Here is a 14,939-nt window from a genome sequence, read left to right as displayed (position 1 = left end):
GGCTATTTTCGGCTGGACGGCGGGGTGGCGGTGTTGCAGGTCTGGATCGACCTTCGGACCTGTCTCCAGAAGTCGGACGGTGAGATTCCTGTCGCTGGGCTATTGACTCTCTGGACCTGGGTGGCTTCGGACGGCTTTCCCCCGGCGGAGAAAGTCGTGTCTGGTTGGCTTGTGTCGGCGGGACTGATTCCCTGTGATCAGCTGTTTGGCGAACCTGTTCTCCGGTATCCATAGAAAAGCTCGCTTGGTATCGGCTCAGTTGACGGGGACTGTACGTCAGGTGAGGTTCCACGAAACCTGGTTTGGAGGGTGGCCGGGTGTACTGGCTCATCTGCCACTGGACCAGTTCAAAAACTTTTCCCTTACGGAGAAGTTCATCATAAGTCTTGGTCTCTTGGAAGGCCAAGGCTTGCTGTAAGGGCGGGATCAACCTCTGTCGGATAAGCCGGATCTGCTCCACCTCGGATGGTTTTGCATAGGTGAGTTTCTGGAACAAGTTCTGCATCCGGGTAACATATAGAAGCAACTTTTCTTCAGGGCCCTGTGTTCGCCTTTTTATTTCCTCCAACAGATTCTCCTCGTAGTTAACTGGCAGAAATGCTTCTTTCAGTTGGTTGCTAAAATCCTCCCAGTCCTCGAAAGTACCTCTCCGGGGAATGAACCAATCCCTAGCATCCTTTCGTAGTAACTCATACACTGATTCGAAAACTTGTTCCAGGGACACTTTACGAGATTCAGCCAGCCTCTCCACCTCTTCAAGAAATCCGGTTACACTACCAGTGCCATCAAAGGAGATGTTCCATTTGTGTACCGGAACAGTTGGTACTGTTGATCGAGACTCCGGTTCCGACCTGGCAGGTGTTGTGATAATTGGCCGGTCAGAACTTATCCACGGTGCAGGTAAGTGTGGAAAAGATACCCTTCGTGTGGAATTAACCCATCTACTTTGTGTCGGACCCTCAGGTGTTGTTGCCCCACAGTCCTGTGACTGTGTGAGAGGTATCGCTGGTAATTGTTGTAGTAATGCTCTACATGTCTGCCTTGTCTCATTCATGACCCGTTCTAATGTTGGATTTCTTACAGATGTCCCGGTACGTGAGACATTAACTACAGCAGGAGGATCGACACCATCTCCTAAATCGATAAGTGATGGCTCAACCTTTGATAACCTCTCCGGTTGGATCGGTGACATCCCAGGTGAACTGGGCACCTCCTCATCCAAAAGAGACCTCTGACCTCGGTTGGATGTCTGCGGCTGTTCGTGATCACTCCTCCTACGCAGCTCCTCCAGTGCCTCCAATGCTTTATCTGTAGTCGCCTTCATTTGTTCAATCAATTGTAACTGTGCTGTGTCTGCGGTGACAATAAAGTTCAGCCTGCCTTGAATGTGTATTAATCTGGTGTAAATTCGCGAAAATTCGTTAGCCGCATTACTATGATTGAAGTTCTGAAGGGATTCCACCAAATCGGTTAGTTTATTTTGACAGATCTCAATCTCGGAGGCGGGATTCATTGATGTTGGGGGTAGTAGAGGTTCATTAGACTGAAGCACTTGTCGTAGCAGACTCCGTTTAGTCATCACAGTACCGGGTATCGATTGTCCCCTCAGTTGTAATTCGAATGTAAGTTCATCACTGAGTAACCGGTTCACATCCATGTTCGACATATTATATTTAACTAAGTCCAATTCAGAACGCACCAATATTTCACACTCGGTATGTCTTTCACAATCCGTTTAAGTTCTAAGTCCAACCCGGTAAGTTAATCGTATTCACTTGAGTTCGAAGTGGGTCTAAGTCCCGGTGTATCAGAAAAAAGTCTAAGTCCCGGCGCACCAAAAACAATCTAAGTCCGGATGTATCACAAAAAAAAATTTCAAAAATTTTTAAAGTCCTACGTTACTCGAAAAAAATTTCAATCAGTCCCACTAAAGTCCGAAAATATTCGAGAAATGCCGCACACAATCGCAAGTCACCTCGTATAGTCCGAAAAAATTTCCTGAAATTCGAATAGCACCAAAACGCACAGGTTAAACTCCAAACAGTCTTTCAAGTTCAATAGCCAGAAAATAAATCACAATAATTGACTTTCAGTTTTCAGAAAAATCAGAAATAATCGGTAAGTTTCAACAGTACAGGTCAAAAGAAATAGCAAACAGGTAGATAGTTTATCAATAGGTAATAGGTGATTCCCTATTGAACCGATAGGTAAATCACACCTATTAAATTTTACCAATTGCGACAATAAATTTTCAATTTTTCAAAGTCCGGAAATTCACTCACCTTAAATGTGAAATTAAAACAGTTCAATTCAATAAATCAGAAATATGCAATTAGAAATCGGAAATAATTTTCACTGATATAACGGCGGAATAACAGTTCAGATTTCAACAACTCAATACAGTAATCGGCAAAAAGAATAATCACAAATTATTTTCAACGGGGTTCAACAGTAGGAAAAATTTCCAAAATATAGTTCAATTCAATTCACAATATAACAGTTCAATATGGAGTGGCAGGGAATAAAACACAGTTCAAGTTTATTTTTCACGGTTTTCCGTTCAAGGAATAGTTACTCACTGTTCTGAGGTTTTACTCACTGTTTCGGGAATTCACTCACTGTCCGGTTAATGTCTCTCACCTCAGTTGTTTCCTGGTAGATTCTGAACGGTCCCTGCTCGGGCGCCATTTTTGTAACGGGGTTTTCCTCGGCTGACTCGAGCGCCAGCTATTCTTTAAGGGAGAATAGCAAACCTACCCTGGCAGCTACTAGCCGGAGACAGGGCTCCCTGGTGTCTAGGGTGTTAGCGACGCACAATGAAAGGCAGAATCAACGTATACAACTTTTATTCGTCGAAAAGGAGAACACAAATAGCACTACTACTGAATTTTACAGTGATTCGAAAGACGGACGGAATAGCACGGGATCCGATCTCAAGCGTTATACGGGGGTTAACGGACTTGTTCGCCAGCCAGAACCTGAGACGTACACTTGACGGACAGATATCGGGTCTTCAGCCAGGTGCGGGGATGAAAGACGGCACAGATTCACAACAGCTCACCCCTAGTTGCGCTCTTCGCCCCCTGAGTGTCCACGCCAGCGGGGTTCTTCGATAGCAACTGAAGTGAGCGTCGAAACAACGGGGAAGGGAAGAGGGTTCGCCACTCCACAGTGCCTCCGCACCCCCTGAGTGTCCACGCCAGCGGGGTGCTTTAGCAATAGGGGTGGAACTTAACCCGGGTTAGGAAGGGATGAAGGGAGGCTGAAGCCAATATAAAAGCAAATAACGGCGTGTCGTCTTACCTAAGTTTCTGTTTGGCCACTTGCACTTCGGGCAATCACCCAATACGGTGAACAATAATTATAAGAAAAAAAAAAAACTAAAGAAAAATTCTATCCCGGATGAATGAACTTAAAGAGAAAAAAAAATTCTGAACTCAAAAATACTTTTCTAATACTTGGAGGCAACGGCGGACGGTAATTAACGGCAAGCGTACTACTTCGGCGAATAATTAGTCAATCGTAAGCGAACAGATAGAAAATAAATCGTAAGTGAAGTGGCCTGCGGGGGAACATCTGATTTTATACCCACAGGGGGGGTGCGGAAATCAGATGTGCCCGACAGTCGAAATTCGGCAATTTCGCGTCGATGAAAACGTCTTAATTTCGACTTATCTGTGCTAGCGAACAAAAAAACTCGGTTATCTTCCAATTCAGGATGTTTTATACGGTGCGACATCGTTTTTAGGAAATAAAAACGGAATAAAAACGGTGCGGTATGTTTACAATTCCGAACGATGTCGGAATCCTGAATTGGAAATTCGAAAAGATTTCTCGGAAATTAATTCGAAACAAAATTATTTAAAAAGGAAAACTAAAATGATTATTCTAAAATGAGGGAATAGGTTGGAAAACCCATTTTCTCATTACACACTCCTCGAAAACTATTAGCCTCCTCAGCTCTCATGACCACGAGCCGTCACTGTTTGGTATTTTGATGAAGAAGTTCGCGGCATTCTTGTCTTCATTATCTCCTTCTGCTCATTCAATTTCCCTCAAATTATGAATAATAACAAGATGAAAAATAATCATTAATACTACAGTTTTCCCCCACACTCAAAATAGCATGTCATGAATTTTGTCATCAAGCGTTTAGATTTTTAGATTCGTCAATAAGAATTCGATGAGACACAGTTGAAACAAATAATATGTTCATTCTCCAATTTCTCAACTGCTTAACAGAATGCTTTTCTGCTATTAAAATATGTGAAATTCATACAAAAAATACTTTGCATTAATAGTTTGATTATAGGTACTCGTATTACTATTTCTTTACATTCTTTTAATTGCCGAAAATTTTCGCCCCTCAATCCTTCTACATTTTTAGTCGATGGGATGTGGTTACACTTAAGTTTAGCCGGTTGAAGATAGAAGAAACTAACATTAGCAAATACCCGAAGCTAAACCTAAGTTTAGCTGGCTAATCTTAAGTTTATGTTCACACCTATCTTCAGCCGTAACATATATAACATAAGAAAAAAAATTTAATACTTTTTGCTGCTTTTCGATTCAGTGTTGAATTTTTAGGCTGACGTAACCATAGCGACCGTTGAAAATGCATTATGGTTCGTGAACTCCACATAATCCTATGTGAGCTCAACCTTCTGTTTCCTTTAAAAGAAAGTAGAAGACTTTCATCTGATTATTAAAGAAGAAAATTCATTCAATTATTGTTTTCCTATTTATGAAAGAAACTCAAAGATTCAGTAATATAAATAAAATACGATAGTTACCTATAATTATAATTTTTACAAATGTAAGACGTAAGATGATGAAAGATAGGTGCTTCTGTCAGCGGTAGTGTTCGAATTGTGAACCATCGTTATAGTTGGGGAGCGAGGGGTCGAAAAAGTTGTAATTTAGGCATCACCAATTTTGCCCATCCTGTACATATATCACAAATCTTCTCCACATGGACACAAAAGTGACACTCACAGGTTGACAAATAGCAAATACATCAACTCGAACAAGAAGCCGAATAATCCAGTAATTCATGTCTTAAAGTTTCTTAGATGAAGCGATATATGATGTGTTTAAGTTTATATTCGTATTTATATTCAAGCAGTTAATGTTTCTGGAAATCTCATTCTCTATGCGTATATTTTCAAGAAAATCCAACCGTGTATAATTTTTACTCGTGGCGCATGCTTGGCTTGGCCTCGAACTGTGGATTCCGGGGTTCAAAATTCAAAATTCAAAACGTTTATTGTGCTTTTTTTGTTACAATTATGCATACAGTACATTTATAATATTGGGTCGTGCTCATGATTCCTACTTTTTAAGTATCCACGTTTGTGGTTCTGTATGTCTAGAAGTTATAAATAATTGGTAATTTCATTTTGCTTTGATATTTTACATTTTGTTTAGGCTCACAGGAAAAATAAAAAGAAAAAAACCTGTTTTTGTTAATGGGGGGGGGGGTGGGGGCTATGTACAGTTATTCACATTATATACAGTATATACATTATTTACAATTCATATTTGAAAATTTTAATATTGGTTCAGCGATCCTTGTCCGCCAGGCCGCCATTGGCTAGGCGCGCTTGACCCCTCCCTCAGTGATCCCTCGCAATCCAGCTGTCGGTCTGATACCTTGTGGTTGGTCCGGTTTCGCTGGGGGAGTGGCCAGCGCGCGCCGTCTGTGGCGGTAACGTCGTTCCAGTTTCGTTGCCCAATGGTACAGTTGTTGTTCTGTAATTTGAAAGATATTGGTCGCATTCAGCGGACGGAGCGCAAAACGCTTCTGCTACCCATCGGTAGCGGTAGAGGAAGATGGGAAGGTTCTGATAGGGTAGGGGGTGTGGGCTGTTGGGATCGATATTATTAGCTCTCATTTTTGTTATGTTTTTTACGAGATCGCTCAAACGACAATGGAATTCGTAGAAATTATTTGATATGTGGTCGAAATGATCTCTGATTGTGGGGAGATCTGTGATTTCGTGGAGGTTAGAAATTCTCGTGTAGCTGTCCCTGTTCGAGATGAGACGAAGCATTTTGTTTTGGAAATTTTGAATGGGCCTGAGGGGAAACGGCCGGAGATGACAAAATGCTGGGGCGGCGTACGTGACTATTGGTCTAATTAGGGATGTGTAGAGGAGTTTTTTATTCTTTTGATTCAATTTGCTGTTTTTGTTGAGCAGGGGGTAGAGGTTTTTCTTCGCGGTGTATGCTTTGTTCAGCGATTTTTGAATGTGGCTATGGAAGTTTAGCCTGCTATCCAGTTCGATACCTAGATATCTAACGGAGTTTTTGGGGGTGATTGTATGATTGTTGATTTTAAGTGGGGGGTTGATGATTTTGTCGTTGACCCTTCTGCTAAACACGATCTGTTCTGTCTTGCTTTCGTTGAGTTTAATTTTCCATCTTTCAAAATATTTAAGTAGTATTTTGAGATGGGAATCGATTTCATTGTTTGCTTCAGTTGCGCAGCGCGAATGTGCATATATTGCAGTATCGTCTGCGAACAGTGCAATTTTTGTGTTAGGATGTGTGGGAATGTCTTGGACATAGGTATTGAAGAGTCTAGGTCCAAGGACTGACCCTTGTACTATCCCTGCGGTGATATTTTTTATGCTGGAGTTTTCTGTAGGTACCTATTCTAACTCTGAATTTTCTGTTAGTTAGGTACGCGTGAATGAGTTTGATCAAAAATGGTGGGTAGCTGAGCTTGATCATTTTATAGATTAAGCCCTCTCTCCAGACTTTGTCGAAAGCTTTTCGTGTGTCCAATAGGACCATGACAGTATGATTTTTTTGGTTGAAATTATTTATGATGTTGTAACGTTATTATTTTGGAATTTATCATAAAATGTAGTTTTGCCATCTTTTTCCAAAAATTATTGGTTAGTAAACTTATTGGGATGGTTCATTTTCAAAGTTTCCTCATTGTTGTACTTATTCACTTCGTTTACCTACCTTTGAATTGTTTTCCATCAGAAAACGGTTTGTTTATTATTTAAAATTGTGAGGTTAGTGTTGGTGGTCATTTTGTGGTGTTGTCATTTTGGTTAGTTCAAAAGCAGTGGTTGGCAATTATTTGGCCTCAGTACGGTACTCCGGAAAATCGTGGAAGAATTATAGAAATGGAATTATAGAGACCCTCCTCTGGTATAAACTGCGTAGATTAGGTATCAGTACCGTAATGATTCCTTTATATTATTTTGGTTTTGATGTGTTTTCTTCTTCTTCACTATGGCAACTGATAGGCTCTGTGAACTTTGAGTATCGGAAAATTTCTGTGCGACTGTCAGAGCGGACATTTTGTGATACGAAAATCTTGTTGAGTGTTTGGACATTTTTCGAAGATAAATTTTGAATCTATAGATTCATCCTCGTTGTGAGGGATTATAACTTCGAGTGTCATTATTCCCTGAGGAGTATTTTGGGAATATTTTGGGAAATACGTTTTATACGTGATCATAAACTTTTCCACAGGAAATTCGTTAGGTATGCATGCACTTTCTATCTTGAACTAGTTGTCTGACGATGGTCAGGTACCCACACCCAACACGTGGAACTAAGATACCCCCAATACGCGGTACCTGAGTTTTCACGTAGCTGAGTTATTCCACGTACTGGTCAGTTTCCACATACGTGTCAGTTATCCACGTAGTTCGGAGTCCGGAGTACCTGAGTCATCTACGTACCTGTCAGTGAGGGGTAACAATTGGCATCTTGGAGGTCTACGTGCCTGGCGTCATACGTTCAACTTACCATTTGTAATAGTTTGTGAAGGTAACCAGTGCATAGCACTGGCTTTAAAATTGTAAATCATTGGTACTTTTTTTATTTTTTTGATAATTTGTGATATTATTCTATAAGGTAATTTTATATATAACTGTGGGCAATTATAGTGAGGTGCACTTCATAAGTTGCGTTGGGTACCAACAAAGGTGCTCGTGTATCCCTTCAGGATTTTATTATAGGATAATTGATCGGTATTCCCTTAAGGAATCATTGTTTAATTTAGCGTAGTTATTGACAATCTAAACCCGAACGTTAAGCTGAACGTAAGCCAATTAAGTGGGTTTAGTTTGTTAGTTTAGATTATTGGTTCTTATCTGATTTAGTGTGTTTAGTAAGTTTTCTTCTGGCTACCCCTTGGGGGAAAATATTTATCCGTATTATATCAACCACTGCACATACATATTTTTGTTTTTGGGTAATAAATGGTTGTGACTTGAATTTTGAGGAATTTTGTTAACTCTTACTCTGGTGGAGGAGTAAGCAGTTCATTAACCTTGAGTAGGCAGGCATTACTCTACCTGGCGCCCATTACATTCCATCCGATAAAACTCACTCCCGTCTTCACTGAGTGTAGCCGCGAGCCTATCATTGCCTTGAGACCGGCTTTCCCCAAGTCTACGTTTCAATGTCAACCACTATTCTGCAAATTTGCTGGATGGCGCTGTGTTTTTCCTTGAAACCAAATTGATAGATGTCTTTAATTTTGAGTCTACGGGTGTTTTTTTTTATTTTAATTAATAGGATTTTTTCTACTACTTTGCTGAGGTTGGATAACAGGCTTATCGGTCGGTAGTTGTTAGGGGATGTTTTATCTTTCCCTGGTTTGGGGATAACTACCGTTGCCATTTTCCACTGTTTCGGCCAGTGCTGTAATGCAATGATGGCGTTAATTTTGTAGTTGAGTTGCACTATGGCTTTTTTAGAAAGATTCTTGATAAGCCTGTTATCGATCTCGTCAGAGCCAGGGGCTTTTTTATTGGGGAGGGATTTAATGGTGTCATGGATTTCTGTGGGATTGGTGTGATAGGTTTGGTCGGGTTTGGGGTTTTTATTTTTTTCTAGAAATTCTTTGTCGCTATCGATTATTTTTGTCTACTCTTCACTGTCGGTTTGGGAGATTGTGTGAGCTTCTTCGAAAGTTTCCGCGAGTACCTCTGCTTTTTCTACATCAGCCTAGAATGTGGAAGACGCTTTCACTAGAGTGGGAATTGGAGTGTGTTTTTTCTTGAAAATCTGGGCTGTTTTCCAGAGAGAGTTATCTTGGGGATTGAGGTGAGACAGTTTTTCTTCCCACTTTTCATTTCTGAATTCTAGTATTAGGGATTGGATTTCTTTCGTGGTGTGGTTGAGGAGAGTTTTATCTGCTGCTAATCTGTGAGATTGCCAGCGCTTTCGCACTTTATTTTTGAATTTGATTAGGGAGATGATATGCTGGGGGAGTTTGTCCTGGGGGGGTTTTATGGTGGTTTTGGATGTAGTTTTATCGCTAGCGTAAATGAGAGCTTTCGTGAAATTCTCTACTTCCAACTCGAGGGTGTGGGCATTGTTTATGTTATTATTCATTTCTATTTTAGAGTCTAATATTCTACGACATGTACGCCAGTCAGTGTTTGAGTAGTCAAACACAAATTTTTCGGGTACCTACCTTTTCGATGTTTCCTACGGTGATGGTGAATACTACTGGATTATGATCCGAGGAGAGTTCGCTTCTCGAATCTAAATCTGATATGTTTTTAATGTTTTTAGATATAACTAAATCTATGGTTGAGGGGGTGGTGTTATTTCTGGGATAGTGCGTGGGATTATTAGGGACATGCAGTGTATAATCAATATTGGTTTCAAGGAAGTGATTCAATCTATTACCGTTAGTAATAGTTAGTATTTCGGGAGGATTCGCATTCTCCTTTTGTCTTCCTTTGAGTCGTAGTCCACTAGTCTCCTGAGTTCTTGATTCTTCGAAATTATTGCCTTGTTTCATTCATATCCCGTGCTCGCATTCCTCTTGGTATTCTCCCATCTATTATTTCAGGAAGAATGCAATTCATATAGAACTGCTCCAGCTTTGGCAACATGATATTTCTCCACAGCGCCTCGTCACATTCTATTCTTTCTATGTGGAAATCTTCATCTGTATATAGAACAAAATCACAAAATTTTTTTTTGCAGATATTCAACTGTCCTTGCACTTGGTAGAAATAATTATGATTTTTTTTCAGCCTAAAAATGATAGAAAATTATATTTCTTCGAACATTACGAATTTGCTTAGAATTACCTTATTCTATCATCCTCGATAGTGAAGCAGTGCGGTTTCTTATAGTCCCTTAGCTTTCCTTTGATTGATTGGAGACATTTGACCTCTATCAAACCATCGTCCCCAACCAATCCATCAGGAGAGGCTCCCAGGAATGGATACTCAGGGTCAATAAATAATCCGCACCGGGTAACCTTTATATTTTTTGAATGTTCATATAGTGATACCGCCTTACTTTCGTTCATCCTGCCATAAAGTACTCCAGCGGTATTCAATTGCTTTTTATATAGAAGGACTTTCACAAAATTGTGGCAAGGAGTAGTCGATTTTCTTTTCACTACTGAACCAAAGTTCGAGGATGTTAGATAGTCCTGCCTGTATTGCCTCCAAAGTGCATTGTCATGCTGCCCACGAGTTTTTTCCTCCAAATCCTTCAACTTCGACGAGTCAGATATTCTATTTCTGAGAATATTTAAAAATTCTGACTTCTTGGAGGACATTTCTTCCTCAGTGATGTCAGGTTGGGCAGCATCTGGACCATAATTGGAATCAGGGCCATTGGAGAGAGTTTTCCTTTTTCTTGAAGTGCTCAATAATTTCTCCCTTCTCCTTTCGTGAATTTTCCTCCTCCTAAGGAAAGTTTTTTCTGTGTTGACCCCTAAAGAACCTCTCCAAGTGTGTAGGTGCCAGGCAGGACCAGCAGCATGTGAAAGGGCTGCTCCGTAAGCCCGAACTGTGTAGGAAACGGACCCACTAAAATTCACCCTCTTACCTCCAGTACATTTTGCAACAAGAGCCATATACCTGAGAAAAAATGGTTTCAATTATAAATAAATTGATAGCACGATTAAAAATAAACTCAGAATTGGGTTACTCTTACCTTCCCGCTTGATTCGTAGTTTCATTATAAATCAATCTATCGGCTTTATGTACCATGGGCTCTACATTTGTCAAAATTTCCATGAAAAAATCAGGAGTCATATTTTTGGTATAATCTTCTTCCCCGGAATTTTTCCTTTTACAGTAGGAATCTCTGTAAGGGAAATATGGTCGAAGTTTAGTCAACACTTATGAAACAAAACACACGGCTCACCTGCAGTTGCTGTGATTTCCAAAAATATGGTAGGGCAAGGGCGGTCCTAGACTGATTTTCTGGGGGGGGTAGTAATTGACAGAACAATTGAAATTCCAAATTAAGACTTCAAATAACACCCTGTAGGTATCTTTATTTAGCATTTGCAGTACCATATTTTTTTTCTTTAAATTGTACAGTGCATCCTATTTTGGGTGAGGCAGTCAGGGTTTCTCGCTTGTTATTTAAGATAGAGCCTTGAGGTTTTCACGTTTCTGTCCTACTTTTTTGTGAAATTCTGCGTAAAATCCAGTGGCGTACTCAATTTTTGTTTTCGGGGTATGGTTTTGAAGATACGACACAAACCTATATTTTTTTCAATGGAACACCCTGTATTTCATTACTTCGTTGAATTCGTTATTTTTTCCCTTCAAAATTATGTATAACATTATATAGGTAGGATGTTCAGAAATGCTAAAAAACACTAAAACATAACATAATGATGATTTTTTGTTAGTGAGCCATGAATTTTCCAAGTTTCAATAAGAAGATTATTACTTTTGATTATTAAGAGTAGTATTTCATGTATGATACAAACATCCTCGTTGTTATTATGACTACTATACATTTGGAAGCATTGTTTAATCAAGTAGGCATTGAAGAGAAAAAAAGAAATCTGATCTAGCTGTCATCGCTATGAATTGTTATTGTGTTTAGACACAACAGTCCCGAAGAACTTCGTGCATCAACAGAGAAATTACCAAACACCAAAACAGCCTTTTATAATACTAAATGCACTCAGGCATTGTATAAAGACCTATAAAAGTATAAAGTCTTTATACCACGTATTGAAAAGGTTTCTCAATTATGTATTAGGCAAAACAGACAGCAATTTGAACAGTTTAATTAGTAAAATATTATGCAATGTTAAAATTTTTTATCAATACCTTTAAATATTTTATAAATATTTTATTTTTATCATTACCAATAAATATTTTATTGGTATTTCTTCTCTATCTAATTTGTATTATGAATTTTTGTATTATTTATGTGCTGCTATTAGGTAGGTACTGTTACGAACCGCTGAATTCAAATTTTATTTATATATTAGGTTGGGGAAAAAGAAATCCATTATTTTTACTTTCATTTCATAGCTTTATTTACCATAGTTACAATCATTCGTCTTGGCTCAAGTATGCGCCCATTTTTTCACTCCTTGCCATTTAGAAGGTAATTTCATAATGCCCCGTTCTCATAATGTCTTGTTCCTATTGGCAAAAACCTGCGTTAGCCAGTTTTCACAAGCCTCTCATGAGGACAACTCCACACCACCAAGAACATTTGACATCGACAGAAATAAATGGTAATCGCTTGGGGCCAGATCCGGACTATAAAGTGGATGCATAAGAACCTCCCAACCATGGTCCCAGAGCTTCTGGAGGGTCATCATAGACGTGTGCGGCCTGGCCCTGTCCTGGTGGAATGCGACACCTCTTCTATTGAACAATTTTGACCTCAGCAAAACTTTCCGGGACGTCAATCCTTGTTTGGCCACCGTTTGGACGCCTTCACCGTTCTTCGACCATAAAAGTTTTCGCCTGACATTATCGTATGTGATCCATTTCTCATCCCCAGTCATCAGTCTCTTCAAAAAAGGCCCGATTACGTTTCGTTTGGCCAAGGAATCGCAGATGGAAACACGGTCTATCAATTTTTTTTCCGTTCGTTTTTTCAGCTCGTGCCGCACCCAAACATCAAGCTTCTTTTTGAATCCAGCCTTATGCAGAGATGGTTCAAAACTGTTTTGTGGTCGATCCTTAGTGCCTGAGCGATGCTACGACAGCTCTCATTCCGATCTACTTCTATCATTTTCATGATTTCATCGACATTCTTGACTATAGGCGTCACAGTGCGCGGTGCATCTTTCACATCAAAATTACCGGAACGGAATCGATGAAACCAAAATTGCGCATGATTGGGTGTTACAGTATTGGCACCATAAACCTCATTTACATTTGCAGCAACCTGACTTGCATTTTCCCCTTTATCAAAGCAAAATTGTAAAACATAACGATTTTTTTCTTTGTTCACTTCCATCTTTGACTCTTTAATTGACAACTGAATCGTTCGGTCATAACAATGAGAAAACGTGTTTTGCTAGTACATGAATTCCTCTTTACAACGAGTATACGTTTGTCCCAATTCGACACCTACATAACGAGGTATAGGTCAATAAAACCATCTGTCAAAAAATAATAGATTTCTTTTTCCCCAACCTAATATTATTTTGATAAAATCCATCAACACAATCGTAACTTATAAAAAGCAAATTATTTCAATTAGTCTATTCAAGGAGTGACTTTTCTGAAAACTATTCTTGACTGACAACTCCCTATTATTTTTTTTATGTTTCCATGACATCCAAAATTTCCTAGCATATCATCTATGATGAATAAATTTCTTATAAATTAACTAAAATTTCTTCTAATTCCTAGTACTCATTGGAAAAACTAAACTAAACAATAATATATTGGGGAAACGCAAACCATAACAGTACCTTCGTTCTGTTTTTCGTGTTAGTGATGAGTGTATTATCTTTGTTTGCTAATTGATCCTTCTCCTCTAAAATCATCATTATGTAATGTTTCAGTGTTTTTCAGCATTTCTGAATTCAACGAAGTAATAAAGAACAGGGTGTTCCATTGAAAAAAATATAAGTTTGTGTCGTATCTTCAAAACCCCGAAAAAGAAAATTGAGGACGACACTGTATTCTACGCAAAATTTTGTTATCAGACGTAGTTTTCAGCTCAGCATTATTTCTCAAAACTTTGGAGATAAAGGAGGGATACGAAAAGTATCAATTTCCAACATCGCCCTGTATCTCATATACGGAAACAGTTATGCAAAATCTGATTAAGATAACTTGAGTTTCACAAAAAACTTAAATAACAAGCGAGAAACCTGGCTGTCTCAGCCAAGATGAGATGCACTGTAAAGGAATCTCTCCTTTTCATTTCATTATAATATTGTTTTTTCTTAGTTTTTATATGAAAAATTCGAAAAATCGTATTCGTTATGAGCTCTGGGGGGGTAATTACCCCCTTTACCCCCCCGTAGGACCGCCCATGTGGTAGGGACCATTTCTCAGATCGTTTCTCAACATGACTGTGTCCTGTGCATTATTCTTCACGATTGTTCTAACAAACTTGACTAATCTTTCAATATTACTAATAGGGCCATATTTTTTAGTTAAAATTTTTCTGTTAGAAATATTGAAAGAGGTGTTTTTAGACAATCTGTGGAGTTTATCACTCACACAACGAGTCATGTGATTGGCACATTCAATTTTGACAACATCCCTGCCATACGAAACCTTTTCTACTAACTCTCGCATATACACTCGAATCACCATCACCTGAAACATCAATGTCAACTGGAGAAATGAAATATGTGAAAGAAATTGAAAATATAACCTAATGGAAGGTTTTGTATTTACCAATTAAATATTTGTACATAACTCCATGGTGTTCTATACTCTTAGAAAACCCCTCTACAATAATGTCTTGTTCCATACCAGTAGACGGATATACACTCTACAATAATGTCTTGTTCCATACCAGTAGACGGATATACACTCGAATCACCATCACCTGAAACATCAATGTCAACTGGAGAAATGAAATATGTGAAAGAAATTGAAAATATAACCTAATGGAAGGTTTTGTATTTACCAATTAAATATTTGTACATAACTCCATGGTGTTCTATACTCTTAGAAAACCCCTCTACAATAATGTCTTGTTCCATA

General features: G+C 39.0%; 1 protein-coding gene across 1 annotated transcript; it reads right to left on the bottom strand.

Annotated features, from left to right (window-relative positions):
- Positions 1-9,706: 9,706 nt before the first annotated feature.
- On the bottom strand, positions 9,707-11,294 carry LOC123319241. Its single transcript, XM_044906112.1, has 4 exons — positions 11,152-11,294; positions 10,939-11,091; positions 10,080-10,862; positions 9,707-10,023 (listed from the first exon to the last, which is right to left on the bottom strand). Exons 1-4 carry the CDS (start codon positions 11,292-11,294, stop codon positions 9,768-9,770), a joined length of 1,335 nt encoding a protein of 444 aa, XP_044762047.1. The 3' UTR covers positions 9,707-9,767.
- Positions 11,295-14,939: the final 3,645 nt, after the last annotated feature.

This window comes from Coccinella septempunctata, chromosome 8, assembly GCF_907165205.1.
Source record: "Coccinella septempunctata chromosome 8, icCocSept1.1, whole genome shotgun sequence".
Taxonomy (NCBI): Eukaryota; Metazoa; Arthropoda; class Insecta; order Coleoptera; family Coccinellidae; genus Coccinella; species Coccinella septempunctata.
Note: the sequence above shows the minus strand (reverse complement) of the source record. Positions and strands in the feature narration are given on the sequence as shown.